General features: G+C 42.2%; 1 protein-coding gene across 1 annotated transcript; it reads right to left on the bottom strand.

Annotated features, from left to right (window-relative positions):
* Positions 1 to 1,067: 1,067 nt before the first annotated feature.
* TFAP2B (transcription factor AP-2 beta) lies at positions 1,068 to 27,568 on the bottom strand (the record flags this gene model as incomplete). Its single annotated transcript, XM_082048443.1, has 7 exons — positions 1,068 to 1,368; positions 3,610 to 3,751; positions 6,335 to 6,453; positions 9,034 to 9,253; positions 17,082 to 17,142; positions 22,426 to 22,884; positions 27,488 to 27,568. 7 exons carry the CDS (start codon positions 27,566 to 27,568, stop codon positions 1,068 to 1,070), a joined length of 1,383 nt encoding a protein of 460 aa, XP_081904569.1.
* Positions 27,569 to 27,577: the final 9 nt, after the last annotated feature.

The raw sequence follows: 27,577 nt of genomic DNA, 5'->3' as shown, positions 1-27,577 counted from the left end.
CCTACTTTGAAATTTTGCAACCCATTATAGACAAGGCATTTTACCGTCAAAGGCAAGTACTAAATTACAAAGGTATGTTTGCATGCATAAATATGTGTGGCTATGCACACATATGAAATATATATGTATATATTTATATACATACATATATATACAAACATACACAGGATGCACACGCACCCCATCAAGTTATGTATGTGCATACACATATGCACACACATAAGTACACACACACCCATACACGCCTGTAAACGCTGGAAATCTAAACAGAAGGTCTGTCTAGACCAGGAAAAACAAAAAAAAGTTCTTAAAAAGTACAGTCAGTTAATTCAGCTGAGCTACAGTGACTTGAAACTTGCCGTCTAATGGCATTAACATGAGATGCTGCCATGAACGCAGCATGAACTGGCTGGTGTTGGTGACTTCGGCTCCTTTCCTAGTCTAGACAGAGCCAGGGTGGTGAGATGAGATGGGAAGAGTTGCGGGGGGGAATGATGTGATGGGGTTGCTCAGAAAGGAATGCTCTGGAAGATCATTTTAGCTAGAGGAGTGGAGACAGGACGTCATTCAAAAAAAAAAAAACCAAGAAAAAAAGCAAGACAGACCGTGCAGCTCAATAAATCAAAGCACTGACACCAAAAATGTTTCTCCGATTTCTTCCAATAAGTTATTCATTTCTTTCTTTTATTATTATTATTATTAATTATTATTATTATATTCCCCTCCCGCCATCCCCCCAATCATTATTTAAAAAATGTGAAAGAACAGAAGCGGGAAAAAAATCCTGGTGGTTGTCTTCAAATATTCCTGGCAAGAGACTCTTAACCACTGATCTTGCGCCTTTGTGCTCCTCTGATCTTAAATTATTGTCTTTCTTTTATTATTATTTTTATTATTATTATTATTTTGTCCTACCTAATAGAATTCTTCCAAAGCCCAATCCAATATTTTTAAAGCTAAAATTAAGACGGTTTTGTTTAAAAAGATTATCTCTCTCTTTTCTCCTTTTATTTAACTTTTTCTTTTCCTTTTTTTTTTTTTTTTCCCTCTCTCTCTCTCTCTTTCTCTCATTTTCTGTGTTTCTCTTCCTTGTCTCCAGTTTTACTACCTGGTCCTTCGCCAGATGTGTGCCTGTTAGCAGTGTTGTTGTTCAAGAACATCTTGTCCATGCCTTTGAGAGCTTCAGTCAGGTAGTTTTGAAGGGCTGTGAGGGCAGCACAGATAGCGGGGGCCCCAAAGCCGTGAGTGATGAGGCTGAAGTGAGTCAAGCAGCTCTGAATGCCCGGTTCCAAAATAGGGGTGGGCCGGCTGTTTCCAATGGGTGTCCTGTCCTGGGCCAAGAGATCTGTAAATTCTTTACAAAGTTGCCTGCACAGAAGAAAGAAAGGCAAAGAGAAGACAAGAGAGAGAGAAAAGCAATGGTTAGGCTCATCCCACACTTTTCCAAGATAACCAAGGCTGAAGGCTGAAGAAAGAGGTAGATTCAAGTCAAAGGTGATCTCAAGCCCCAGGATGGGACCTTTTTCATAGACGGTTTGGGTTGGAAGGAACCTTCAAAACTCATCTAGTTCAACCACCCCCCTACAATGAGAAGGGACATCTTTAGCTAGATCAGATTTTCCACCTTCCTTTCCTTCAGCAATGCTTGGGAACTGACCATGACAAGCCAGCAGCTCCCTGCTCAGGATGATGTTCTTCAGGAGAGAGGTTTCTGCGATTGCAGGATAACAGCAGGTCTGGAGATCAAAATCTTTCCAGCAGCCACAAGGATGTCCATTGTCCCTGCTCATTGCAGGGGGGGTTGGACTAGATGACCTTTGAAGGTCTCTTCCAACCCAAACTATTCTATGATTCTATGATTCTGAAGCACTATGAAAACCCAGCCCTGCTTGGTGTCTCTAGAAATAACAAAGATCAATGATCCTTGTGGGTGCCTTCCAACTCAGGACATTCTGTGATTCTATGAGATGTTCCATGGGTCTTTTAGCTGCCCATCTTCCTGGAGGCTTGACCCTGGCTCAAAGCAGCTCCCACCAATGCTATTACTGGAGGAAAGCACAACCGTGTGCTGAGAGCTACTGGGTGACACAGAGACAGGGTGCAGGGAAGGACCAAAATGGAGCATCCTCTGAGATTGCTCAGGCTGAGCCACCTGATTGAGAAAGATCAGAACTTTGGGACTCCATGCTGGCTTCTTCATTGCATAAGGAGCAAAGCAAACACCTCCTATTTTATTTTGGGGAGTGACATCCAATTAACACATCAGAGTTGACCTCTGGCTCTTGTTTGTTTGCCCGCACCTTTGAAAACTCAGATTTCATTTTTATAATTAATTCCCTCACCACCACTTTCTTTTGCATTGCTCTGGTCCAAAAGGCCTTTAAGTCAACGGGTGCCTGAGCAACATACAAACCCTGAGGGCTGGTGGGGTTCCCAAAAGAATAGTTACTTTGAGGCAGATGCCTACCCAGGGACTGGAGAGAAAAGGGCTGGAATTAAAAAAAAAAAAAAAAAAAAACACAACCACTTTAAAAAAACGTTCATCTCCCATCCACTGAAATTCTCTGAAATCTCTGAAATTCCCAGTGGTTTAAAGGTTTCAGAGGGTGGGGAAAGATAAAGGTCTACTTCTATGTGTATTATCCATTAAGAAAGTGCAAGAGAGGAAACTTTGAATTTGGAGAACAAACAGTAATGAGTCCAACATTTTACATCTTCAAAGAGCAAAGCAGGGTCTGTGAGCAATTAAAGTTCTGGGACATTAATATCTTCTGACCCTGCGGAAAAGGGCAATCAAATTCCAATCACGTCTAAAAAACATCTGGACAAATTTGAGCAAATGATTTTTCAACCCTCCATATATCTCTTTAAATTACACTATCATCTGAAGCAAGCCACATTCCAGAGTATGAAATAAATGAGAGTTGCTTGGACTGGTATTTTTTTTCCTTTTTCTTTTTTTTTTTTTTTTAAGCTTTTTAAAAAATTTCTTCCAGATAGACAGAGATATGTGGAGACACAGAGCACCCACCATCTAGGACTCAAGCAAATCATGAAGCACCCAGTTAATAGCCTGGGAGGCAGAGCCAAGTGTAAATCATCTGATACAGCACTTCCACCGAGAAAGTCCCGAGAGAGAAAGATTAGCTGGGAGGACCAAACCGAGCATCAGTACAAGTACATGGTGGTGGTAGAGGGTGTTTCTTTATTGTTACTTTTATTTTTTTTAAACCCTATGGTAAAGACATTGCAGTTTGGTATTAGACAAACAGGTATGTGTGAGCAGCAGGAGGGACAGACAGACATGCTGTGGAGGCAAAATATAGATTTTTGGTCCCCTTTCCATAAAGATTTTTGAACTGGGGAGGGGCTTGGAAGCGATATATGATAGCTAGGGGACAGTCATCTACATCCTCTATAAGGACAGTGTGTGTGGGCAGAAAATCCATTGCAGAGGGTCATGATAGGGTCTCCCCAGCCCATAGGAGGTTACGAACAACTTTTCTCCCCATGGGGCCGGTATAATTTGGGGACCGGAAAAATCCGTCGGCTTTCAAAACGAGCCCAGAGGGAGGGTTTAAAGACCAGGAGAATTTCCTCTTTACTCACTTTGTAGCAAGCAGCATATTTTTCCGGGAGTGGAGGTCGCTGGGGTCCGTGTGCTGTCTGTTCAGGTACTCAGAAACAGCTTTGGCTGGGAATTCCGTTTCGCAGATGTACCCAAAATCCCGAGCTAAATGTACGGCCTCACCTGGAGGAGAACGACAAGGACATTAGCACCTCCGGGCACCGCCGGCCCCCGGCTGGGCTGGTCCGACCTGCCGAGCACCCGGGGGGTGCAGCGGGGCTGTTGCCCACCGCTCCCTCCAGGAGAGACCAGCTCCTTCGGGCCGTCTATAGAAAACTTATACCATCCCTTACATCTTAGGGACAAGCTCCGGGTATAGGTTTTTTCCCTCCACAAGCCCTGTTTTGGGGGTAGAAGTTAGTTTACGGGACAGATTTTCAGCGGATGGGGTTTGACTTTGCTACAATGCACTTGTGATGGTACGTACACATGGAGCTGATTGTGCAGAACTGTGGGAGAAGTGTGCACACATACATACACACACACACACACACACTTTCAAATGAACTGGGACCAAAAAAAAAAAAGCAGGGGGAAACTCAAATCCCGAAAGACAGAAAGATCCAAACTTCTCTTACAGCAGAGAAATAGTTCCCGTTTCAATACACCAGAACACTGTCCAAAATTTTACAGACGTTGACATAATGTTAATATTAATGTCAGTTCTTTGTGTGTATGCTTATATACACATTGTTTGTACACAGAGCACTTGCATCCCTATCACAATTATTGCCACATCTGTAAATTACTGAAAATAACTGACTTTCACCCGATAGAAATTATTAATCTTCTTTCTTAACTGACCATCATGCACTAGGAACTCCTGTCTACCCGGTGGAAAGATAGCAACTAATGGCAACATTTTCTGTGAAAAATAATAATTATTCTAATTGTCACTTTTCCTGCCTGTCTGCTTTCAGATTTCTTGCCTTCAGAGGTTCGTGTCATCCAACTCCTACAGATATACTTTATGCCACGAGAAGAAGACAGTAGCTTCAGAAAAGAGGAAAATAGGAAGGGGAGGGGATGGAAGGGAAACCCAGGCTCAAGGGGGATTCCACCAGATTATAGCTCAGCCCCTCTGGAATAAAGCGTTAAACCCTTTAAAGCACCGCCTGAGGGACCGGGGGGGGAAGATTTCCAACCCTCAAAACAGATATGCCTAATAACTCCAGGACCACGTTATTTTTAACGATCGAGAGTTGCTTTCCAACGTCGTCTTCTGCTCTCCAAAGCTTCTTGCTAATCACCAAACCGTTTAATGAAAGCGAGGGCAGCCGGCGGAGCTCGGGGAGTCCCCGCCACGGCCCCACCGCCCCGGGCAGGGTCCCCCCGGGCACCGCTCGGGTAATCCCGGCCGGAGCGTTTCTGCTCTCGGCGATACAATTGCAGCGACGCTAAAGCCTGGCTGGTGGCAGGGAAGAAAGATAAATCTCCAGCAGGTGCAGCTGCTTCCAAAATAGAGAGCTCTCTGGAGGTAAACTGTTGATTTGTAAGGAAGTCAGGGGAGAGGAGGGTAATGTACACCTTACTACACACTTGACATAGATTTTAGCTCACTACACAACCGCGCAAGCTTTGGAACCTCAAACCAGCTTCGAGGAAGGGATGATTTTTCTGTGAGTAGGATGCTCTTGTTTTTACATATGTGCACGAAACCGGGTGTTAAAGGGCTGTTCTCACACACGTCTCCTATAGCGCGACCTTAATTCATAACCTGCGCTGTGCTTTGCACACTCAGCATAACCTACAAGCGGGTACCAGGAGCAGCTCGTTAATACCAGCCCCCGTCTTTTTACCAACCTGTCTTCAGCTCTGCATGCGGTAAGGTCTTATCACTCACACAACTCAATCAAAAGAGTTGAAAAGTTAATATCTAGCACAAATGTTTATGCATGCTTATATGCAGAAGAGATAAGTGGATTATTTATACGCCTCTCGGTGTGTATGTGTAATGTAGATACATAAAATTCATAAATGCACCCATACTATTTTGGTTATGTGTTTTTTGGAAAAGGTCCAACTTCTCTTAGCATAAGCACACACATATCCTAAACATATTAGTGGCTCTACATTTTACTTTTCACTACGTGAACGATAGATCAAAGAAACACGCCGAGCACCAAAATGACATTAGTTGACTCGAAATGAGGTGAAACTTCACTCTCCCCTTCCCTCTCTCCTTCTTCAGGAATAGCTTGTCTCTTCATTCAGTTCTAGCCACCTTAAGGTAAACCGTGCTCTGCGACTCTTTAATTGCTCTGATTTCTGTCTATATATTTATAATCTGTATTATTTTTCCTGGCTGAGCGTCCCGTAGTGGCCAAAAATAAGCTCGGGAGGAGCGAATTAGCGGGAGGATGGAATAGACATGAAGTCGGAGAGCACAGACTGGAAATCAATAGCAATGAGGAATGGGACAGCCATGCAGAATCACACACATATACACACATATATACATACATATACACACTCACACAACCGCATTCTTGCCACCAAGAGGAATCAATGATGATTTCATTTTGGGGAATGGGATCCTTAACCTTGCCGGTTTTCATCTTAATCCGCCCTGAATTTCACCTCTGCAAGGTTTTCCCACCTGATCCCTACAGTTTGGGGGTTTGATTTTTTATTTTGGTTGGTAAAATGTCAGACACGAGTTCAGAGCAGTCAAGGGTGTGAAGGGAGCTGCGACCCTCGGCTTACCTTCCACCAGGGAGGTGAGTAAAGTGACATTTGCGGCCTTACGCCTGCCGGCTGGTAAATTCAAACCGATTTTTTCTAGCCTTTCTCGCAAAGATCTCCCCCCGTTTTTCGATTTGGCTCTAGAATGGCAAAGAAATTAACATCGTGATTAACCCCGCAAGTGTTTCTGGAAGAAACATTTAGTCTGTGTAGTCAGTGGAGCCTGGGAGGGTTTTCACTCGACGTGATTTGGGTGTGTTGGTTTCTGCTCGAGTTTGCTGAGATTTGTTTAATTTCTCGCAGGGGTGAGAGTGGGAATGAACCCCCTTTTCTGCCTGTTTTATCCAGGGAAATCAAATAATGCCAGATAGCAATAATTAATGGATAGGGTTCTGATCTAGAGAGCTAGGGGGTTTCTACTGTATGACACTAACTAGTATTAGGATGGAGTGGGGAGACAGGCAGAAAGATAGAGAAGGAAAATTAAATCTTCAGTTATTCCAGGAAAGAGCCAGAATGGGAAGAAGAACAAGAAAAAGAAAATCTGAGAGGCTCGAAGGAAGAATGTATGTGCCTGTGGATAAATAGAAAAGGGGAAAAATACTTATGAAACTTCAGGAACCCTTTCTTGAGTGTGTATGAATGTGTTCTTAAGCAAAAAGGCGATGCTGGGAGGAAGAGCCAGCCCAAAGGCAGGGAGCGTTATACAGGGGGAAGTGAGCGCCTGAAGGAAGATTTGAATATCTGTCGGAGGTTGCTGATAAGGACAATAAAAGGATGAGTGAGCTATAGGTGGGAAATAAAGAGCTATTGTTCCGACGCTTATACATATGTAAACCCTCGGGGATAAAACCTTGCCACGTGCGAAATCAGGGAGTGTGAGCACCAAGATTGAAGCTCATCCTAAACATCTCTTAGTTCTGACTTGAGATTTGTATAAGAGTTAGCAGTCACACTTAGAGTAAGGAAACCAGAAACGACAAAGAAGTCAGACTGGCTTCCCACTATTTTATATTAAAGTAAATAGGGCGAGATGGCAGAATTGCAAGAGAGCGGCTTTCTATATTTCATCTGCTCTGAAGCAAAAGCTTGTCTAAAATTTAGATTAAAGATAGGAACTGAAGTCAGCAGCAGCCAATGATTATGGCTTGAGCCATCTCCAGAAATCCACTGAAGTTCAATAATTGTGTTTCTTTACCTTGATAATCACATTTTCTATCGTGTATCTCTCAGATGTTCTCCCTACTCCATTTGTAGTTGTACAGAATGAGCAGGCAGGTTAGCATCTGTAAGTAAAAAATCTCTGCTGCTCTCCCTGGCAAGGATCACAGCTGAGCAATGATTACAGACATTCACGTGGAACAACATCTATTTTGGGAGACCCTAATTCTCACGTGCATTTTTGGGTGACTGACTGCATGTAGCAGGACTTGCCCTCTCCTCTCCAGACGCGGGGCTGGAGTCCCTGACATCGTCACAGGGTTGGTTTTTTTTGCATGTGAAAAAAAAATTAACCCCCCCCAAACCAACTTCATTATAAAACATCTTAAAGTCAACGTAGCCCCATTTTTTATGCAGGACCTGGCAATGTATTTCCCCCCTCTAAGAGTAGCAGCTTTTAAACATGACCTGAATCTTATTCAGGGACAAATTAATTAAATGTATTTCTGTCTTGAAGTTATGCTTTGCCTTCCAGTCTGGCGTATACCTCACATGTAGAAAATAAAGTCTTATCCCCTCTCAGCTTTCCATCGGCTTGAGTGAACTGGTAGCTCGTACCATATCACTACTTCTTCCCTGTTCTGACTGGAGATAGAGCCTTAGCTCACCTTTCTTACAGACAAGTCAACAAGGACTTATCAAGAAGATAAAAGCCTTCTCCTGTTAGTCTTTCCAGACGATGACGTCGGAGCTTAAATCCTTGTTTCTGGTACCTAAATGCACGATCTCTCACTTGATAAGATGGAGAGGCAACAAGACCTCCAGGTTACCCCTTCGTCTTCTTTTTTCCTCGGTATTAATAGTGTCAACTATTTTGAAGGTCTTCAGCAAAAATCCACGAGGACATTAGTGGTTGATTTGCACAAATATTAAAGAGCAAAGGCCTGAAGACCAACTGTGACTAATTCGTCCAGCTACCTTATCTAGATGAAGCACTCAGTTTCTGACTTTCAAAGCTATCTGTTAATGGCTTTTCTTTAGTCAGGTACTTACCTACCTTACAGGTTGCCTATTAATCCCCTGCCAATTTCAATAATGTCTTGTCAATAATGCCTTATCATTATTACCATGTAGAGGAAGCCTCATCAATTTTTCAAGGAAATGCCTAGAAATACATCAGGTCCTGAAATACATCCAGTTCGTCCTGCAACATTTAACTGCAACATGCCCATCATGGCATTTTATTTTTGTCCATTTTCTAGGAGAAAAGTGTGAGGAGAAGGAGAAAAGATAGAAAGTATGTGCGTGTGTAAATGAAAATTTCCTTTTCTCAGTTCCTTCATTTGGGGATTCTTTGACAGAAACCGCACAAGGCCTAATCTTACTCTAGTCTCTACACAATAATCTCAATACCTGAATACAGCATAATTTCACCTTATCCTGAACATTACACACACAAGATCAATGCATATTTGCAATATTCTTTACGCTGATCAAATTTTTCTGGTGCACGGATGCCCACACAGGGGCATGTTCACACACCCACCCCAGCTTCTTACCTTCTAAGTACTCCTCCTAGGAGGGATGCATTGAGACACTCGGGAGGAGAAAGGCGTCTTTGAACTTCTCCCACAGTTACTTTATACTTTGAAGTTGAACTAAGCAAAGACAAGCGGCCAGGTACAGAGCAAAACACCTCTCCAGTATTGACTGAGATTCCACCCAGGAAGCCATCTTTATTCATCATCAAAGAAGTAACAGATTTTGGAGGAACCGGAACTGGAGAAAGAAAAGGGAAAGAGGGGAGAGAGAAACCATTATGGCACGAAGGAGTAGAGATTAACCACAGTCTCTCTGACATGCACAAAACAGCAAAATGAAAGGGAATTTTGAATCTCTGACTACCTCCAGCAACCTAAAGGGTGCTGTTCCCCCAACCTCTAGGAAACTGCTCCATGAATGATGGATGGAGAGAAAGGTGGTGCAGTACAGCCTCTATGCGGGGTTTGATCATTGGGAAATAAAATACATATTGGCAAGCACCTGGCAACTTTCGGGTTTGAGCCTGTGTCTCAACCAGAGCCCCCCGATGCCTTTTGTACAACGGACAGCGCCTTTCTGGAGGGGAAAAAAAAAATAAAAATGAAAATTTACCACCTTTTGTTTTTCCCTAATGTTTCCATTAGTGCTAAGCTGAGCCAGGATTAAATTCACCAGAGGAAGGGAATTGCTGTCTTAAATAAGTATAAGGCTGGAGGATACAACAACCAGAAGACAGCCCTGTTATTGCTTTGTTTGGTATTTTTTGTTTTGTTTTTGTTAAATCTGGTTTACGAAATAAAATAAGTCATTTTCTTCAGAAAAACTAACACCAGAAAAGAAAAAAAGAATCTGTTCTAACCGTGGCATTTGCCACCCTGATCATACTGTGCTGTCCGTGAAGTAATAAGAATTCTCCCATCCCTAAATTTAGTTGATCTAGTTACTGTAACACATATTTGAAGGTAGTTACGGGGGTGGGGGAGGGGTAAAAACAGTACAATAAAGTGAAATTAAACAAAATAAAACCACGATAAAATGCAATATGTATTGTCTCTGAGAAACTAGTGAGGTTATTTTAAGAGTAACCAAGGGGATTATAACGAACAAATTCCTATAATAACAACCAGACACACTCGGAAATAAACAAAAAAAAACCCGGCTAAACTAAGAATGAGAATAATTACCCCGTGACGTGACTTTTGTTTACAAATGAACTTCAATAATTGTGTGTAACTGTTATGATTTACAGCAGGTGCTCTAATCAATCAACCAATCACTTTAATTTACAGGGAGCCTCGCTGCATTTTCCCAGTTGTTTCATTTCTGCAAGTAATTGATAACACACCGTACTTAAGGTATGTTTTATGCAAGAGTTAATAAGAGCTGACAGCTGCTACTGCTGCTTCCTCTCGAAATCGTGGCAACACGCGTTTCCTTATAGAAAATATAGTCCGAAATTGGGAGGTTTGCTGGTGGTAGAGCCCTGACAGTCCAGCGGGCATGTTTCAGAGGAGAAGACTAATTGATTACACACCCTCGTCGAGCAGATACTACTTCACAGTCTCCCATTTCCACTCAATCAATTGCAAAACCAATTCGGCAAATAATAGGGTTCTATTATGCACATATGCCAGCTATTTAGGTAGTTATAATACATGTCAGTTAAGCCATAAAAACCCTGTTTATTTGCAACATATCTGGAGAATCAAACCATTAGGGTTGAGGGGATATTTAAATCGTCTGGAGCTGCTAAACAATAAGATCGGGTATCCTAATATATTACCAAGTGCTAACTACTGGGCAATTGCCAATTTTATAACCTCAGTGTATGGAATAGACACAACCGTGTTTGACTGTTTTTATTACAGATCATTTCCTACTGCCAGACCAGACCCCCACAATAAAAGCTCTATAACAGCTAAAAACCAAAAGGCATGTCGGGTTTAGATATACATATTGCTTCATATGCCTTGTATATAGTCTCCAGTATAAACAAATTATTTTGAGTGGTTTTACTCCAGGGAATCGGAAAGTGAAATGGATTCCTATTTCTCTATTATTTTTAGTTAGGCACTTTATGCAGCTCATAAAGGAGGTTTCAAATAGTTTGAGAACAGCATAGAAACAGTTATAAAATAGTTAGAGGCTCGCTCCTGCTTTCCTTGCTATTAATAGGATTTTTGCCATTGATACTATAGGAAAAGACTCTTTTGGGGTATCAGATGTATTGGAAATATATATAGCTTCCCCCAATCGTACATAGGTATATGATATTTAATGCAAGATGTTCTGCAACGTCATTCGATGGAAATATCAAGAAAAAGTTAAAAGAAAAAAAAAAAAAAAGAAAAGTTATATTAAAGCAGTGCCACCAGACAGATTTTCATGAGTGACATTTTTTTCTTCGGACAAACACACGGGCTCAGCGGTTCGAGTACATGTTTGCAGTGGCTATATTTAGTGACCAGTTTATCAGGTCACTGTCCAGTGAACTGAGAAATTAAACAAGAGGCAGCAATTCCACGACCATCTGATCTTAGTCCAAACTCACTAAAGAGAGAGGGATCCGCGCAACGCTTAAATGTACCTCACCCCACTCGCTTTGGCCTTTTGGAGCACTCATTACATTAGTTAACCTTTGAAATATGGATTTTCACGTGCTGATTTTTTTTTTCCTTGCAAATTGCTTTTGGGAAGCTGACTGGCTCCCTTCCCAGCTATGCTGAGAGCTCCTTAGCTTTTGTTCCTGCCACTGCCTCCTCGAAAAGGACCGTAGGAACATTCCCATCAATTGGAGTCTAATAACTCTAAACCCATTTTAGAGGCTTACCAGGCGGTGTAAGCATATCTATTGCGATTTCATAGCTTCAGAGAGATGTATTCTATCTAGACTCTATATCTTCTGTAAATTACCTAATGCTGCCTCAAAAAAGTGTTTGCCATGGAATGAATTATCTCTATCTATATCATATCTATATGTTTATCATAGCTATAGCTTTCAGATATAGCCCAGGCATTACCGGAGATAATATAATGTGGGTGAAGAGATAGACACGTCCGTGTGTGTAGCTGCATGTGTCAAATCCCTGAGTGTATGTAAATAAACTGTAATGCACAGTACATTTTTAGTTGATGTCAACTTTCCCAGTTGGTTAGAGATTGCCAGAACTGCTGAAATAACTCTGAATAACACACATGGATATATGCAGCGTCTCCATCACTTCTGCTCTAACTTTATCCTATTTACTTCTTGTTGTCTCCAGCAGAAACTATTCGATTTTCTTTCTCTCCTAAATTGGTTTTGCTGTGTGCATTGAGCACTCACAAATACATATTCCCCCCCTCCAGAATTTCTCATTCTCTCTTTCTTTACTTCTCTCTCCTTCCTCTATTATTTTTTCTCTCCTTTTCTCTTTCCTTCTTTCTCTTCTGTGGTTACTTCCAACCCCTTTGTCGTTTCCCCCCCTTCCATTTCTCTTCAGCTTATCAATAAACCGGGAGAGCAACAGTAGCCGCTTGATTTGTTAGTAATTATAAGCATACTGTTCCCGCAAACGGGATCTCTAGATGAGTGAGATCGCTTTAAAACGACAGCAGGAAATGGTGGGGAAATGGAGCATGGCGAAACTCAGCGTGAAGCTTTCAGTTCTTTACATGTTTACAATTTTCTGTGCATACATTAAGTCTTAGGTTGTGGTTTGTTGTTTTTTTTCGTGGTGGTGGTGGTTCTCTGTTGGGTTGCTCTCCACAAACGCGTGAAGAGGCGCAAAAGTGCACACGGACAAGAGAAAATGGGAATAAAAGTGCATTTCAGCAGCACTAGAACTAACTAATTAAATAATAATTAAAAAAATATATAGAATTATGCCTTGAAAATAGCTGAATAACAAGGCTGTAAGCTAGGAATACCGTTGCAAAACCCCTGGTGAATGATAATTGATTAGGCAATCAATCAGTTAATTAGAATAAATAGTTTTTTTCTGATTATTACTAACAAACGTGATGAAGAAACTTATTACTAGTGAGCTATCAAACGCCCCCCCCCCCCTTTTTTTTTTTAATGTACCTACTGGGCCTGAAATGAGTAAAAAGTTTTTTGTTGTCCATTATAACAACAGGACTTTGGTATTATTGGTTATTTGGTCTGACATGGCAACCAAACCCAAAGTCCAGGGACAACGTCTTATCCATTGCCACTAGAAGACCCCGTTCCTATTTTAATTTTAATGAATAAACACAGAAAGTGAGTGCTCATGTTCCCTTCCCTCATGTCCCTCTTGCCTCCTCCCCTCCCTTTGCTCCACCGCAGTCCCTTTCCCCTGAAAACGGGGGCTAAATTTCAAAGTGAAATGTATTCCCTCGAAATTGTTTTGCATTCAATTAAAGGCGATCCTAAGGTTCCACAGGTAATCCAGGAAAAAGCACGAAACTGAGTGGTAATGAAGCAACCATCTCCGATTCCCTGATCTATCACCTGAAAAGCTGAGGCCAAAGTGGTTTTCAGTTAAACATTTATCCGGATACTTCAAGAAGAGGTGGGGAGGAATCTTATACTGTATTATTAGGAGTTCAAAAAATGTTAAGCCACCTCTTTTCATATGTTTCTTTAGAATATTATGAACAATAGAGAGCGTTTGCAACGAGACAATGAGTGAAGGTGTTAGGGCTAAAATGGCCTGTCATGCTAAATCAGATGTGAGTGTGCACACGATCGTCAGAAACAGCTGAAAGTAAATAAATACATCAGGATAATTTTAAGGTCACTGACTGTGCCCCAGAGTCACAAAAAATTAACTTGGGACTTGGGCCACGCAAGATTTTGCAAGAGGACAACTTCTTGTGCCATAGACGATGCCAAGGAAATTTCAGATGAGCAGCTGACAAGGGAACACGATCTTTTATTCCTGACACACGGAAAACCCTCCCTCCATTTCTGCTGAAAGGCCTCAAAACGTGCAGCCGGTAAGCTCTCAAAGCCGAGATAAATCTGGTATTGATGCTCTTGGTGATTATTATCATCTTGATGATTTATCTGGCTCCCTCCCACTTCCACCACCCAAATCTTAATGGAACTAGGAGTTAACGATGATTTTTTAATGTCTCGTTGGATTTTTTAGACTGTTAATGTACCGCATCCTCCTCATTATTAGTTTATTGATTGTTCATTGACCAGCCCCCTTCAAATCGTATTAACCACCCTCTGCCACTTTAGATTAGGAGAGTTTAAAAAGCACCTTTCATTATTCCACCACCACCACCACAGTAGAGTTCAGGCTTGGTAGCTTAATGCTCGCTCTAATGGGGCAGCTAAGAGACGAGGGGCCACGGTCCCTGCCTATTGCATTAATAGCTCAAAGGGGGCTAATACAGAAAATTAGCCTTAAACGAGCTCTGGAGATCTCCAAATGAAAGAGCCATTTATCACGCTGGCTACCTTCACTCCACTCGTTTGCTCTCTCTACTGGGAACAACTCATTTCCTCTTAACTAAATTACTTCAGAAATGTCAAGTAAGCTCAGATAGCAAACATAACAGGAGACTGTGGATATGTAACCTATTGTGCGAGATCGATACGCGAGATCAATCGATAGCCGCGTATGAATCCCTATATAATTTCCTTAATATTTTTGGCAATCCTTTTGCATAGATAGATCATTCCCTCTGCAGGTCTCAGAGACCATAAAGAAGCAGACACTTGCAGTCTGTTTGATATTATCAAGTTTAGACTTCAAGTCTGCACCATACTTTTTTCCACTATATTGTGATTAAAGCATTTTAAACACTAAACTAGGGCTTGGTGAAATAGACTCCCTCCAATCCTCGTCTAGCAAATACATATCATGGGGAGTGCTCCACTGTACAAAAATCAGTCAATACCTATCTGTCTGTCTGTCTATGCCATCCGTCTGCAATGACGATTTACAGAGTTTAAATAACTTATTCTTACTTGAAAGTACATCCTCACAGCGACAAGCTGCAGGGAACAAAGCGAAATTGATACTGAACCCTCTCTGTGTTGCTCCTTCTCTCGTCCTGATTAAATATTGTCTGCCACAAATGTGACCTACTATTTATTACCCATTTTTCTCCCTCTGCACCCGGGCAACTCTCTGTGCAAAAAAGAAACTGAGCTCACAATATTCCTTTATGCTGGAAAGTCACTTAGAGCTCAGCATTACTTCTAAGGAAGAAAATCCTGCTACAGTGGCTTTAAAACAGCTGCAGACGAATCTCAGGTTCTTTTTTAGTAACCTAATTTCCAAAGTGCATATGTATCCTGTTCATCATGGATTAAGCTCAGGGTATCTCTTCCTATGGCTGCAAATAGGCACATGTAATCCCACCTATATGGGACTGTGTCTCTTTAGGCGGCAGCTGCTCGACCTGTGGCCGTTGCCATGCCCATACACAATAAGCACACCTAAATCTATACCTAATACATATAATTATTCACATTTTAGTGCTACTCATTATCTGTCTGCACCACTCAGCATTCACATTCAATGTCCCTCCTGTCCTCGTCATTTGAAGGAGGGAAAGACACAAAGAGAGAAAGAGGGGGTAAAAGGTAATATTTTAGACTAGACGATCAACAGAAAAGGTTCTGTGAAAAAAGAAAAAAACATTGCGAAAGGCAAATGAGAGCACGGAGCAACGTTAGAAAGAAATGACTCAACCACAAATCAAGAACCAATTAATGAAATACACCCAAGAGAAAACATCGTGTACGAGGTGTCAAGCGGGGATGGGGAGGGGAGATAAGTGAGAAAAAAAAAAAGAGAGAGAAAAATACAACCAAAACCGATCAGGTTACAGACCCTGAGAGCAAAACCCGCCAAACATTCAAACTGAACTAAAACAAGAGAAACAACATTTTTTTTTCTTTTAAGGTAAGTAATTTTCTGTTTCTCTAAAACAGTTTTGACTTTTCAGCCGGTGGTCATCAATGATTCTGCCAAATGGTCTTCAAGTTTTCATCTGTCCTCCCTCAAATAAGTAGAACTTGATAGTGTACGTGTGCGAGACTGTACATGAGGATTTAAACTAAAAGAAAATAAATACACTGAAGGACCTCATGCTGCCTTGAACACGTTTTAAATAAACACCCTCCCTGTTACTTTGCTTTACATTGTAGAAGATCTCTATTAAAGTATTTGTGCACATTTGACAAATAATAAGGTCCTGGAGATAAGTGCTGTTGATAGGAAGCATAAGGGACAGCATTTCTAAGCCTCATCACTGGTACTTAAAATTGAATCTAGAAATAGAAACTCCTTAGATAATTAAAGATAGCTTTCCCTACGTTTGCAGTGTGTGATCTGTTTAATGTCTATCAGCATAACACAACACTAATCGCCAAGCATCTTCGAGTGACTGTCAGAGAAATGTAAAAAAATTAAGCAGCTGCAATACGCCCAAAATGAGTTATTGTAATTACATTTAATTAGTTTAATTAGTTAATTATTTTGCTTACAGCTGTACAAGAGACTGCAAACATTTGTTAATATCACATTCCCTTTAACAGTATGGGGTGATTCTGCAGTTACACTAAATCATGTGCGCATATGTAGGAAGATTTAAAAAATGGGCACGAGGAAGGGGGGATTCTTGGGGCAAGGGGGGAAGGAGGTCGGGGCTGCCTTTCCACCGGCATTTCTTTCTCTCCCCTTCATGTTTGATTCGCCTGGGAAATGCATTTAAGGCCCAAAGAGAACCACCCCCCTTCCCCCATTAAAAGCCAAAGGGTCCCCACCGAGGACTATCGGGGGGCGAGGCGAGGAAGGGGGGGGGGGGGGCGTGGAAACTGCATTTGAGCGTGGGGTGCTCCATCTGAGAGCATTTGTGTAATTAAACCCTTTGAAGGACGGGGGAGGGGGGAATATCCACTCTCACTTTCGCATCTCTTTCCTTTCCCCTTCCTTCTATCTGCCGATCCAATCAACTATTCATCTTGCTGCCATGTACGTCTGCTTCCCGCGTAAATTAATTGCCTCAAAGTAAAAATATATCATGAAGATATTGCTATACAGTAAAAGTTTGTCTAGCTCGTTGGAATAATCCATACCTTTTTTAATGACAGACTGGTCCAATAAGTTCATACCGCTGTTATTGGCATCTTCAACTGACTGTGGATATAAAAACATCACTATTCAAATTGACTGGATATTAAAGAATCGCGCACATAAATCATGTCATTTCAAACTGAAGTTTCTGTTATTTCCATTTATATTAATTCACTAGGGGAGGAGGGATTATATTATTATTATTGTTATTATTATTCCCCCAAATCGACAAGGAAATGAAATTCTTACAAATTATATAATCTTCTAATTTAAAAATAAAAAAAAAAAAAAGAAAGAAAGAAGGTGTGAAACGTGGGGTGCAATACTGGTTTTATCTTATAAAACACAGATATCACATAGACTTCTTTGCATTCGATAAAGCTTTATATTTCTTTCTTTGAAAATCTGGCAATCTGGCAACATCTGCAAGATCTATTGCGTGACATAAATGAAGACGATTAAGGACAACTTCAATTCTCCCTCTCCTTTCCTCTCCTCCTCCCACTCCTTTTTTTTTTTTTTTTTTTTTTTGCTTTGTTTTGTTTGTCTGTTTAACCCTGCTACATCTTAATAATTCAAGGGCCATTTACTTTTTATATATAATAGTTTACATTATGGACTTTTAATTAAAGCCTGAGCAATTCGGAGTGCGGTGCAACGCCCACATCGTACAGGGTACAAGCAGAAAGAGATTTACAGCTCCCGAGGTTGCTTCCATGGTCTGACTGAGTGGGGACAGAGAGGAGGAAGTGGGAATATACATTATCAAAAGTATGAACTATTAAATTGATCGCCTAGAAAAAGTCCCCCGATCTCATTTTCAAAGCCTTCTGCTCCATACTTTTTTTTTTTTTTTTCTTTTATTTTACCAGCCAGCTTAGGAGCACACCTGTTATTATGGCATTAACTTCTTCAGCAGGGGAGAGAACAAAGGCACGGAGGACAGAGCAAATGCTGGGTTTCGTTTCTCAACCCGAAAGTGGGATACACAAAGTCAACAAAACAAACAGAAATTACCGCTGAATCTGCGGTCCGCACAGTAAAAGAGTCTCCCAAAGAGAAGTGTCATAAGAATTATGACAGGTTCCATTTCAGAGAAAAATGTGGGTTTCCGAGAGAGGGAGGACCTGTGGGTTTCTTGGGTTTGTTATTTTACTTTTCTCATTACTATTTAGGGTTTGGGTTTCTCAGGGTTATTGCGTATTTGGGGAGTTGTCACATTTTTTCCATGATAAGGAAAACATCTTCACAGCAAAGATTTTTTCCCCCCCCTTATTATTTTAACTTTATCTTTGCTACACGGAGAGGCTGTACTTATCCGGATCCAGCCCTTATCTCCGTCTTTCTATCGACTCAGCGGAGACGTTCAAGATGGAATATGGTTTAGGAGAAAATTACATCTCCCAAAAATGTGACGGAACAATATTTTCTTGAGGTCTTTCCTTTCATTTTCCTCGAATACCCACTCAAACCAGCGCACACACAGCGGTTCCTTATGCCGTGTGTTTGTGCGTGGCTGTGCCTCTCTCTCATAATCAATAGGCTTCATACCTAAAGGGCACAAAATAAAATTACAAAGTCTTCCCTCCTTTCCCTGAGCGGCTCCCAAAGAGGGATGATGAGTAAATCCTGCAGCCAGCTGGGGTGCATCGTGGTGCTCCTCGATGGCACAAAATTGGAGGTAAATATGAAACGCCATCTTTCCCTTTCTCTTTTTTATATACATTTTGTTCCCCTTCTTATCTCACCTTATCTCTGGAGTCTATAGCTGCGCACACACTTTATGTGTGTGCGTGCCCTCCGCTCGCTCCATCAGCAACGTGGGTTAGTTGTTGTAGTTAATGAGAAGACTCCTGTCTGATTTTCTATCTAATTACGCCCTCCTGCTGGGTTTTTGTACAGGATATTCGCTCAGCATGCTGGCAGTTAATAGTCACAGAGAGGATCGTAAAGATTTAATTAGGACTGCATGCGGAAACGTGGAAAAACAACTCAGACTTTTAATTACTAGACTTCTTTAGTTAAAAGTGATACCAGGGGTTACTTTATAAGAGACTTGGGTGTTTTGGTGTAACTTAACTTTCCGTGCCTCTCACTAGCACATAGGAGCTGGGACGGCAGTGTGAGTGAGGAGGAGGAGTGGAGGTGTGTGTGCGGGGAGGGGAAAGGTGATGAGTTTTCAGATATACTTAGAAAATTTAAAGAGGAAGATTCCCCTCCCACCACTCCTCCAGTAATCTGATAGCACAGAGCTTCCCGTAAACCGTATATATACAATTTATCTAACAGCTAGTTATATATCCGAGGAAAAACTCTGAAGATTTATCTTTTTGGTTTCCTTTAAAGAGGCTAAAGAATCTAGATTTCCCCCTTTATATGCTCTTTATTCTGTCTTTGACTAGTACAACCCTATTTTTGCCTCGCCGTGGAAAAAACAAACCAACCAAATCAAAGAAAAAAAAAAAAACAAAACTCAAAACCCAAAACACACAAAAAACCAAAAACAAAAAACAAAACCCGGGGTTGTAATGCTTTCAGAGTCCCTATTAGATGATGCAAATTTGTTTTCAATAAGTACGTCTTGGCTTCTCTGTTCCCTGTCTGAGGGCTGTAAATCGCAGATTGAAAATTCCTCTCGAAAGGGGCAGCAATAGCAATACAATACGTCCTGTTTACAATAACAGGGCGCTATCGTGTTACAATCACTTAATTCTACCCCTGGACAACGGCTCACACATGGCCTGGATTTGATGTTTATAAAATAACCACTGTTTCTTTCTGTCACGCACTCTTTTCCTCTGTCTCGTTCTCCCTTGTCAGCCCAACCCATTCTCGTGGCACGTATTTGATCAGACATGCATGAGCTAAAGCAAAGAGACATGTCTTTATCCAACTATATACCTAGATACTGCTTCAACTTTTTGGACTAAAAAAAGTCCAAATTACATTGGTGGATAATAAGTATATGTCGCCTAAATAGGAATCCCTGTAGCTAGAAAGGAATCCTTGTATCTAGAATAATTTCGTATTAAAAATCAGAGTGGAAAACTGCCCAGCCTCATCTGTCACTAGTGAGGGAACAAGAATAGAAAATGCTGAACGGTAGGAGTGAGTACTGGGCTGTTTTCCCTCCTGCCTGTGCTAACTTGCAGTTGGACACTTCTTCCTGCACGTGTTTCTCCTTGGGATACCCTCCTTTCCCTCCCCACCTCCTTCCCCAGCCTGAGACCAAAACTTTTAGAAATAAAAGGCCCGTTTCATTTCCAAGTGGCCTCAGCAGCCCAAAACGAGAACTCCAGACTTGCTGGCCCACAACCTCGTTTGCCCCGGCCCATCCCCTTCGCCATCCCCGGACGAGCGGGTGGCCGGTGACCGGGGGCTCAGCGCTGCGCTCGGAGATGTCGGGGGGAGCCACTTCCGTGGGTGCTGTGCCCTGACCGCAAAAGGGATGTTTTATTGGAAACGTAAGGGAGAGCTGCTTTATTTGAGCTGAACAGGACTCTTCTTTCCTTTTCTTTCTTTTCCCCTTTCTTTTTCTATTTCCTTCCTTGTCTTTCTTTTTTCTTTCCCCTTTTCTTTCTTTTTCTTTTTTTCTTTCTCCTTTTCTTTCTTTTTTCTTTCCTTTTTTCTTTCCTTTCTTTTATTTATCTTTTTTCCTTCTTTTTTTCTTTCTTCTCTTATCTTTCTTTTCTTTCCCCTTTTTTTCTCCTTTTTTCTCTCCCTCCTTCTCTCTTTCTTTCTTTCTCTCTCTTTCTCCTTTTCTTTATCTCCCCATCTTTTTCTTCCTTCTCTTTTTTCACTCCTTTCCTTCTCTCTACCTCTTCTTTTCACTCTTCCTTTTGTTCTTTCTCTCTGTTATCTTCATCTTTTTTTTTTTTTTTTTTTTACCTTTCATTCGCGTTTCTCTCTTTTTCTTTCTTACAAGAGCAATTACCGGCTTTTGGGGAAAAGTGTAAGTACCAAAGCATAAACAGTAGTTAACGTCTATCGGTTGTAGAGAGAAAGAGGGAAAGAGATCCCCTTTCTGCATTCGCGGAGGTAAAACTCGCCTTGACCCGCAAGCCAGTTTGTCTGAGCCGGGAATGCGAGACCAGACCTGCGCATCGCGCCCGTTGGGGGTCAGGGGCTGCCCCCAGGTCTCAAAACCAGCTTGGAAACCCGCAGAAACCAGAGACCCGGCGGCCACTCAGCTCGGAGTCTCCAACCAGAAAAACCTTTCTGTTCCTAAAGCAACTAGCCCCAGCAAAGCTCGGAGATTTTCCTGTGAAGCCCTAAAACGAACCTCAAGCCAATGCAATGACACCCCCCCGCTTCTCTGCCGCTGATTCCTGTAATGTTCAGCAGGATCCTTTTCCAAGGCTATTTTTTTTCCTTCTTAGCCTTCTCGTCTCTCGTTTTTTCCCTTTGTAACTTGGAAGTCCGTATTTCATCCAGCCGTTCATATCTTTATCTATTCCAAGTTTAAATATATATATTCATGGCATACATGATATACAAATTTTGGAAAAAAAAAAAAATCGAGGGTAACCCCTAAATCCCGATTAGTAAAACCTAATGCAGGACTTGGTCCCTGGAGATCCCCACCGGTTGGCCATGCCTTGCTCCAGCAAGGTGCAAACACCCCAGCACCGAAGCTGTTAAGGGCCTTCTTTCTGTTTTTAGGAAATAACACGTGATGATGAGTTTCGCGTGGGATGAGAGAAGGCTGGGCAATAGCATGCTATGAGCCCGGTGAAACTACTTTGTTACCCAAAAGAGGGAATAAAACTATTTACAATCAGTGCTACCCTACCAACTACACCCCCCCCCAAAAAAAAGAAGAGAGGTTGGCTTGTTCCTGGTCACCGGTTATTGCTTTTGGTTTGGGTTTTGTTTATATTTTCTCTTACTCACGGATGAAAAATGTAACAATTTGACAGTTTCATCAAAATGACTGAACTGCAGGAAATTGGCGGGGTGGGGGGGGGGAGGGAGGGGCGGGGGGAGGGTTGGGATTGCATGGGAAATAACTGGAATTTGAAAAGCCAGGCTTAAACTTCGCCAGCTTCTGAAACACGTGGAATATTTAGAGTAGTGTGTCTGCCTTCCCCCCTGCACTCTGCTGGCTTGCCATGTAGGGGAGGGTTTGCAGAGCAGAGCCTGTGCGTGACAGCAATGAGATAAATTCTCTTTAAAAAAAAACAGTCGAGAAGGGGGAGTATCGCAATTATAATCCCAGTGAGGAAAAAAAAGCATGGTAACCCACAGCAGTATTGCTGTAGAACCCTCACGGATGATTTCTAGCCGAGGGATGGAGCCTGGAAGGCATCTTGCATTGCCCAAGGAGAAAGAACCGCGGTAGCTTACCTGGACTTCCTCCATCCCTGGGTGTCCGATGCCATGCAGAGAAAGGCTGTCCCCCATGCCAGAGTCAAGGCCATGGTGAGCTGAATGTAGAAGGACATCTGGCCTCCTTACTGAGTGGTAGTCCCGCCTGGGGTCCAGTCCCGAAAGCTGGGGCAGGGCGGCCCGAGGCTGTGGCAGCAGCGACCCGGTTTCTGATCCCACCTCTTGCCTCTGCCTCTGTCCCCAGGGGTGTTGCTGGGGTTGATGCAAGGGGTTTAGGGAGTAGGGGTCATTGACATGGGAGTAAGGGTCCTGGCTTTGGTGGTAAGGAAGAGGCTGGTAAGGGGGTGGGAAATAAGGCGGCTGGAAATCCGAGGATGGGGTATGAGAGAGCGGAGGAGCGCTGGAGTAGGGTCCCTGGGAAACGGATCCCAGCTGGGACAGCCTGGAACTGTGGCTGGGCACTCCATCATGCCGGTCCTACAAGCAGAATGAAAGAAAAACGACAACAACAACAAAAAAGAGGACCTTTAAAAAAACAATACATAAAAGGACAACAAACCCACCCCAAAATAAACACGTAAACAGTTGTAAACTAACACTCTGATCTGTCCCACTCCACAGCCGCAGATTAGAAATATTCCGGTGTTTTCACACTCACATCGTGTCTATTCCCAATAACTATCAAGAAGGGGCAAGGGGGGCGTGTGAGAGAGAAATGCTAAATGTCAAAATTAAAAATGCAGGTCTAGTGCTCCATATGCGAGCATGATCTGTAACATCAGTTCAGGAACACGATTCCCCCTCCAGCAGCCCCCAAATAAAAACAAAGATTAAAAAATAATAATAATAATAATAAAGAACCCCCAAACCACTCATCCTTCCAAACAACCCACCCCTTGTCTTGCCTAAAGTTTCCAAACATATGTTTATTCCCTTTGCTGAAGTCCTAAAACTCAAAATCACCAACTCATCTTCACGTGGAAAAGACCAAAAGGAAAGTTGCACTTCTCGGAGGACTCCGAGGTAAGAAGTTCTGCGAAAAAGGACTTGAAAAAAATAACATAAAAATCACGGGGGCTCTTCGTATAAAGAGAGTTCACCTCTAAAAAAATAAAATTAAAAAAAGCAAAACTGAAACTTCGGTATTGAACAAATCCAGTCGCTATGATTTCTGCAGCAACTTCCAGTGTCTTTTGTCTCCTTTTCCAATATGATATTCCGGAGAATGGGGTGGGGGTTAATTGTAATGAAAAGTCTTTGGGGTGTGTGGGGGGACGTGTGTGGGGGGGTAGTGTGTGGAGGCTTCAGAGAAAAGGTGGGAGAGGAGTTTTGTCCAACTCCACCGCGCTGAAGCTGCGAGGCTAAAGTAAACAAGAAAAAATATCTGTTCCACAAAGTGCAGCTCAAACCCCCACAAGCAATGGCACACATGGTTTTAAAAAAAAAAAAAAAAAACAAAACAGGAAAAAAGTTTCCCCCCCCCCGTTCTCCCCCCTCAAACTCCCCTAGCTCAAATCGAGAACACACAATGCAAAAAGGGAGAAGCAGCTGCAAGCCTCCTCCAATTATTGTGCTAAATTACCAAGCCAAAGGCGTTTAAAAAGAGAGAGAGAGGGAGAGAGAGAGAGACAACAGATCGAGAGAGAACATGCAATTCTAGTACAACATGGATCCAAACTCACCATGGCGGAATAGGTGTGGACTAACATCTGGAAATAAAAAAAGTCTTGTAATAGCTAAAAAGAAAATAATGTTGATAATACTAATAACTGGAGGGAAAAATATCAAGGAGATCTGCAAAGGGACGTGTTGGACACAGGAGAACAGCTTGAGATATTTCGAAGTGTATCCATCAAAAAAAAAAAAAAGAGGAAAAAAAAAAAAAAGACGAATGCCCCCAAAACCGAGCCTGGAAACCTCTATCTACATATATGATTTACCCCTCCCTCTCTTTCTTTTTTTTTTTTTTCCTTCTTTCTTTTTTCTTTTTTTTTTTCTTTTTTTGTTTTTGTTTTTTTTTTTTCCTTTGAGCTCGCAGATACAATCCTCTTCAACCCAAGGCTAGGCTCAGACTGCTCCGCTACCCCTTCCTCCCTTTCCTACTCTACACCGCCTCATAATAATTGATATTCATGACTATTAATATTACACGACTACTTTAAAGGGAGAATGCAGGACCAAATGGAGCGTGAAGCTGGCAGCCAGCTCGAGAGCTCCCCTACTATTGTAAATGACGTTCATTCAGTGGAGAATTACTAGATGTAATCAGACGAGGGGGGCTGGCAGAGGCAGAGTTTGGGGAGAGGGAGAGGAGGGAAAAAGTTTAGCAAGGCAGAGGCATAACTTCAATTAACTCGAGCGGAGGAAGATGAGGAAAGTAGACACTGCTGAGCTGGAGCAAGGAAGTGAGAGGAAGCAATGCTAGAGGCGAAGAAGAAAAAAACATATTTCCTATATTTATTTTTTTTTATACCACTTAATTATACATTCTTAATACGAGGAATTGATTGCCTTTGGTGCTTTTGTTCTTGTAGGTTTTTGTGCTTATGTTTTTCCTTTTTAACAAATAAAAAGGAAAAAGAGTCTTTTTTTCCCTTTCTTTCTTTTTTTAATGTGCGGTCCCTTTAACATTTTCAGCGGAGATTAAGCCCTTCTGGTGCATGTTACAGATCGTACTTATTCGCAATAGCCAAATAAATACTTGAATCTGCATGAAGTTGGGTTCCACTTCTTTTCTGAATTCTGTTCCTCCCACCCGATATGAAAAATATATATATATATATATATATATATACACACATATATCTCTCGGTTTTCACCCAAAAGTAAATGTATGCAGTTAATTTTAAGGGACAGTAAATTTATAGTTTTGAGGCAAAGCCAGGGGCGATATAAAACCTTTTTGATGTTGCAGGAACCCGTTCAACTGGACTGTCTGCCATTTCTGTTAAAGTTCAACTTACGTTCCTTCCTAAATAGACTCACACTTCCCAGAGCAGCACCTCCCCCCCCCTCCCCGCACACACATACACACACTTTTGGTTTAAGAACAGATTAAGTGGCTGAGACGCCCCTACCATCATGTTGTTAATTATAAATTGGAAAAAGAGAGAGAAACATTATACATATCTATTTTGAGATAAATCTGGAAGGCTTCAGCTCTTAAAAAAACACAACAAAAAACCCAATTTTTCTTTCCTTTTTTTTTTTAATTTTTATTTTTAGGCTACACGTTACTGTTACTGTTTTGGAGCGCACCCCCAAGTTAGGGTAGACCCCCAAAGCTCACCCAACCTCTCCCCCACCTCTGTCTCTCTCCCACGGCAACCTGGAAACACGAGTGTCCCTAAAACACACAGCGGCTTAAAAATCCTCTTCAAAATGAGGGTGGGAAAGAAAAAAAAAAAAAAGAAAAAAGAAAAAAGAACACAAACCAAAACCCCAAATCCCCGGCATTCCCCGGCCTCGCTGGCTAGGAAGGAGAGATGTTTTGTCGCCTGCTGCTGCGGGCAGAGACAATGACCGGGCTGTGCCTGGGGACGGGGAGGGAAAAGCAATGAGGGCTCAGCGGGCTGATCGCCGGCGGGACACACACAGACACGCACACGCCGGGCTGTGCTCATTCTGCATGTGCTGGGCTTTGCCAGTTGATAATTAGCCTGACGGCAGCTTTGAGGAGCGAAGACATTTCTCCCGTGCGGTTGGTCGAACCTTTTTTCCCCCGCTTCCCTTCGTCCCGTCCTTCCTCCGGCCACGAAAAGCCGGAGCTGTGCCCTCCCCTCTGTCTCTTCCTCTGTTTTTTTCCCCCCCCCCTTTTTTTTTTTTCCTCGGGAGTTTCCCCGCTCTAAGTGCGAACGCGCTCCCGGAGGGGAGGGATGCGGGAGACGCGACGGAGCTTGGGGTCGGTGCGGCCCCGACGGCGCTTCCCCGGGGTGCGCTCCCGTTCCCTGCCCGGTCCCCAGCCCCTGCCCCCTCCCAGCCCGGTCCTCAGCCCCTGCCCGGCCGCCTCCCCACGGCTCAACCCCCGCGTTGGTGGCGGCGGATTGCGCGCTTCTGAAAATCTCCTCCCTCCCCCCGCCGCAAATGTCTCCCCCAAATTCACAAATTAAAATTAAAAAAAGGAAAGTATAATTTTGCAAAGCGCCTTTCCTTACACCTTCCCCCCCCCACCCCCTTTTCTTTCCCGTTTCAAAGCAAATTCAACACGCTAGTCAACTTACAAGAAATAAATTCGCGAGGCCCGTTTGGGAAAGATCCGGGTCGGGAAACCGTGTGAAATTAAGAAAGGTTTTGTGGTGTTTACGCTGTGATTTTTTTTTTTTTTTCTCTTGGTGTGCTTTTTTGACCTCGGAAATAACGAGGAGGTCTGAATAAAGCGCGCAACTTTTCGTGTCTGAGGTCTATGCGGAGCTGCCTTTGAATGTATCAATTCGAGTGCGTGTACTCACATAAGTGCAAGAATGTATGTGCCGCTTAGTTAATGTGAGTATATATACGCATGCACATCATTGGTATGTAAGTATAAAAAGTGGTAAAAAACGTAACCGATTGTGAAAACAATAAAAAGAAAAAAAACCCCTATACATTCACGTTGAGCTTGGAATGGATGCAAAATAAAAATAAAAGAAGGAAAGAAAGAAATGTATCCAGTCCCTGAATACTAGATTGTGTTTCTCTTCTATCTTCAGTTTTTTTTTTTCCTCGACATTTGTCCATATTTAATCGAATTATATTTAATTCGAGGTCTAAACAATTAAACTCTTGCCTTTAAGTTGCCTCATTCCAACCCCCAGATCATTTCTTTGATGTTTTAAATCGCATCAAACAGCTTTTCCATGGAAAAAAAAAAAAAAAGTTTAGGATCTGGCATGCTGAATACAAATATGCAAATAAATAAGCATTTAAGCATTTACTCTTGGTTTCCCGTCTCTATATATTTGTTGGTGTATGCGTCTCTATATCTGCCTGTATGTATATGCAGAGCTATATCTGTATTATATAGTCATGCCTACATCTATATAGTAGATGTATATTTAAATATACATATACTCTCTTACTCATATGCATATAATATACTCACCTCATAGATATCTTCATACTTGACATTTTCAACCAGTTTCCAGAGCATGATGGCAGGCTGTTCTCTAGGAGGTGAGTGCATTCATGTGAA

This window comes from Streptopelia decaocto (assembly GCF_964273445.1).
Source record: "Streptopelia decaocto genome assembly, chromosome: 3".
In the NCBI taxonomy this organism is placed as follows: Eukaryota; Metazoa; Chordata; class Aves; order Columbiformes; family Columbidae; genus Streptopelia; species Streptopelia decaocto.
Note: the sequence above shows the minus strand (reverse complement) of the source record. Positions and strands in the feature narration are given on the sequence as shown.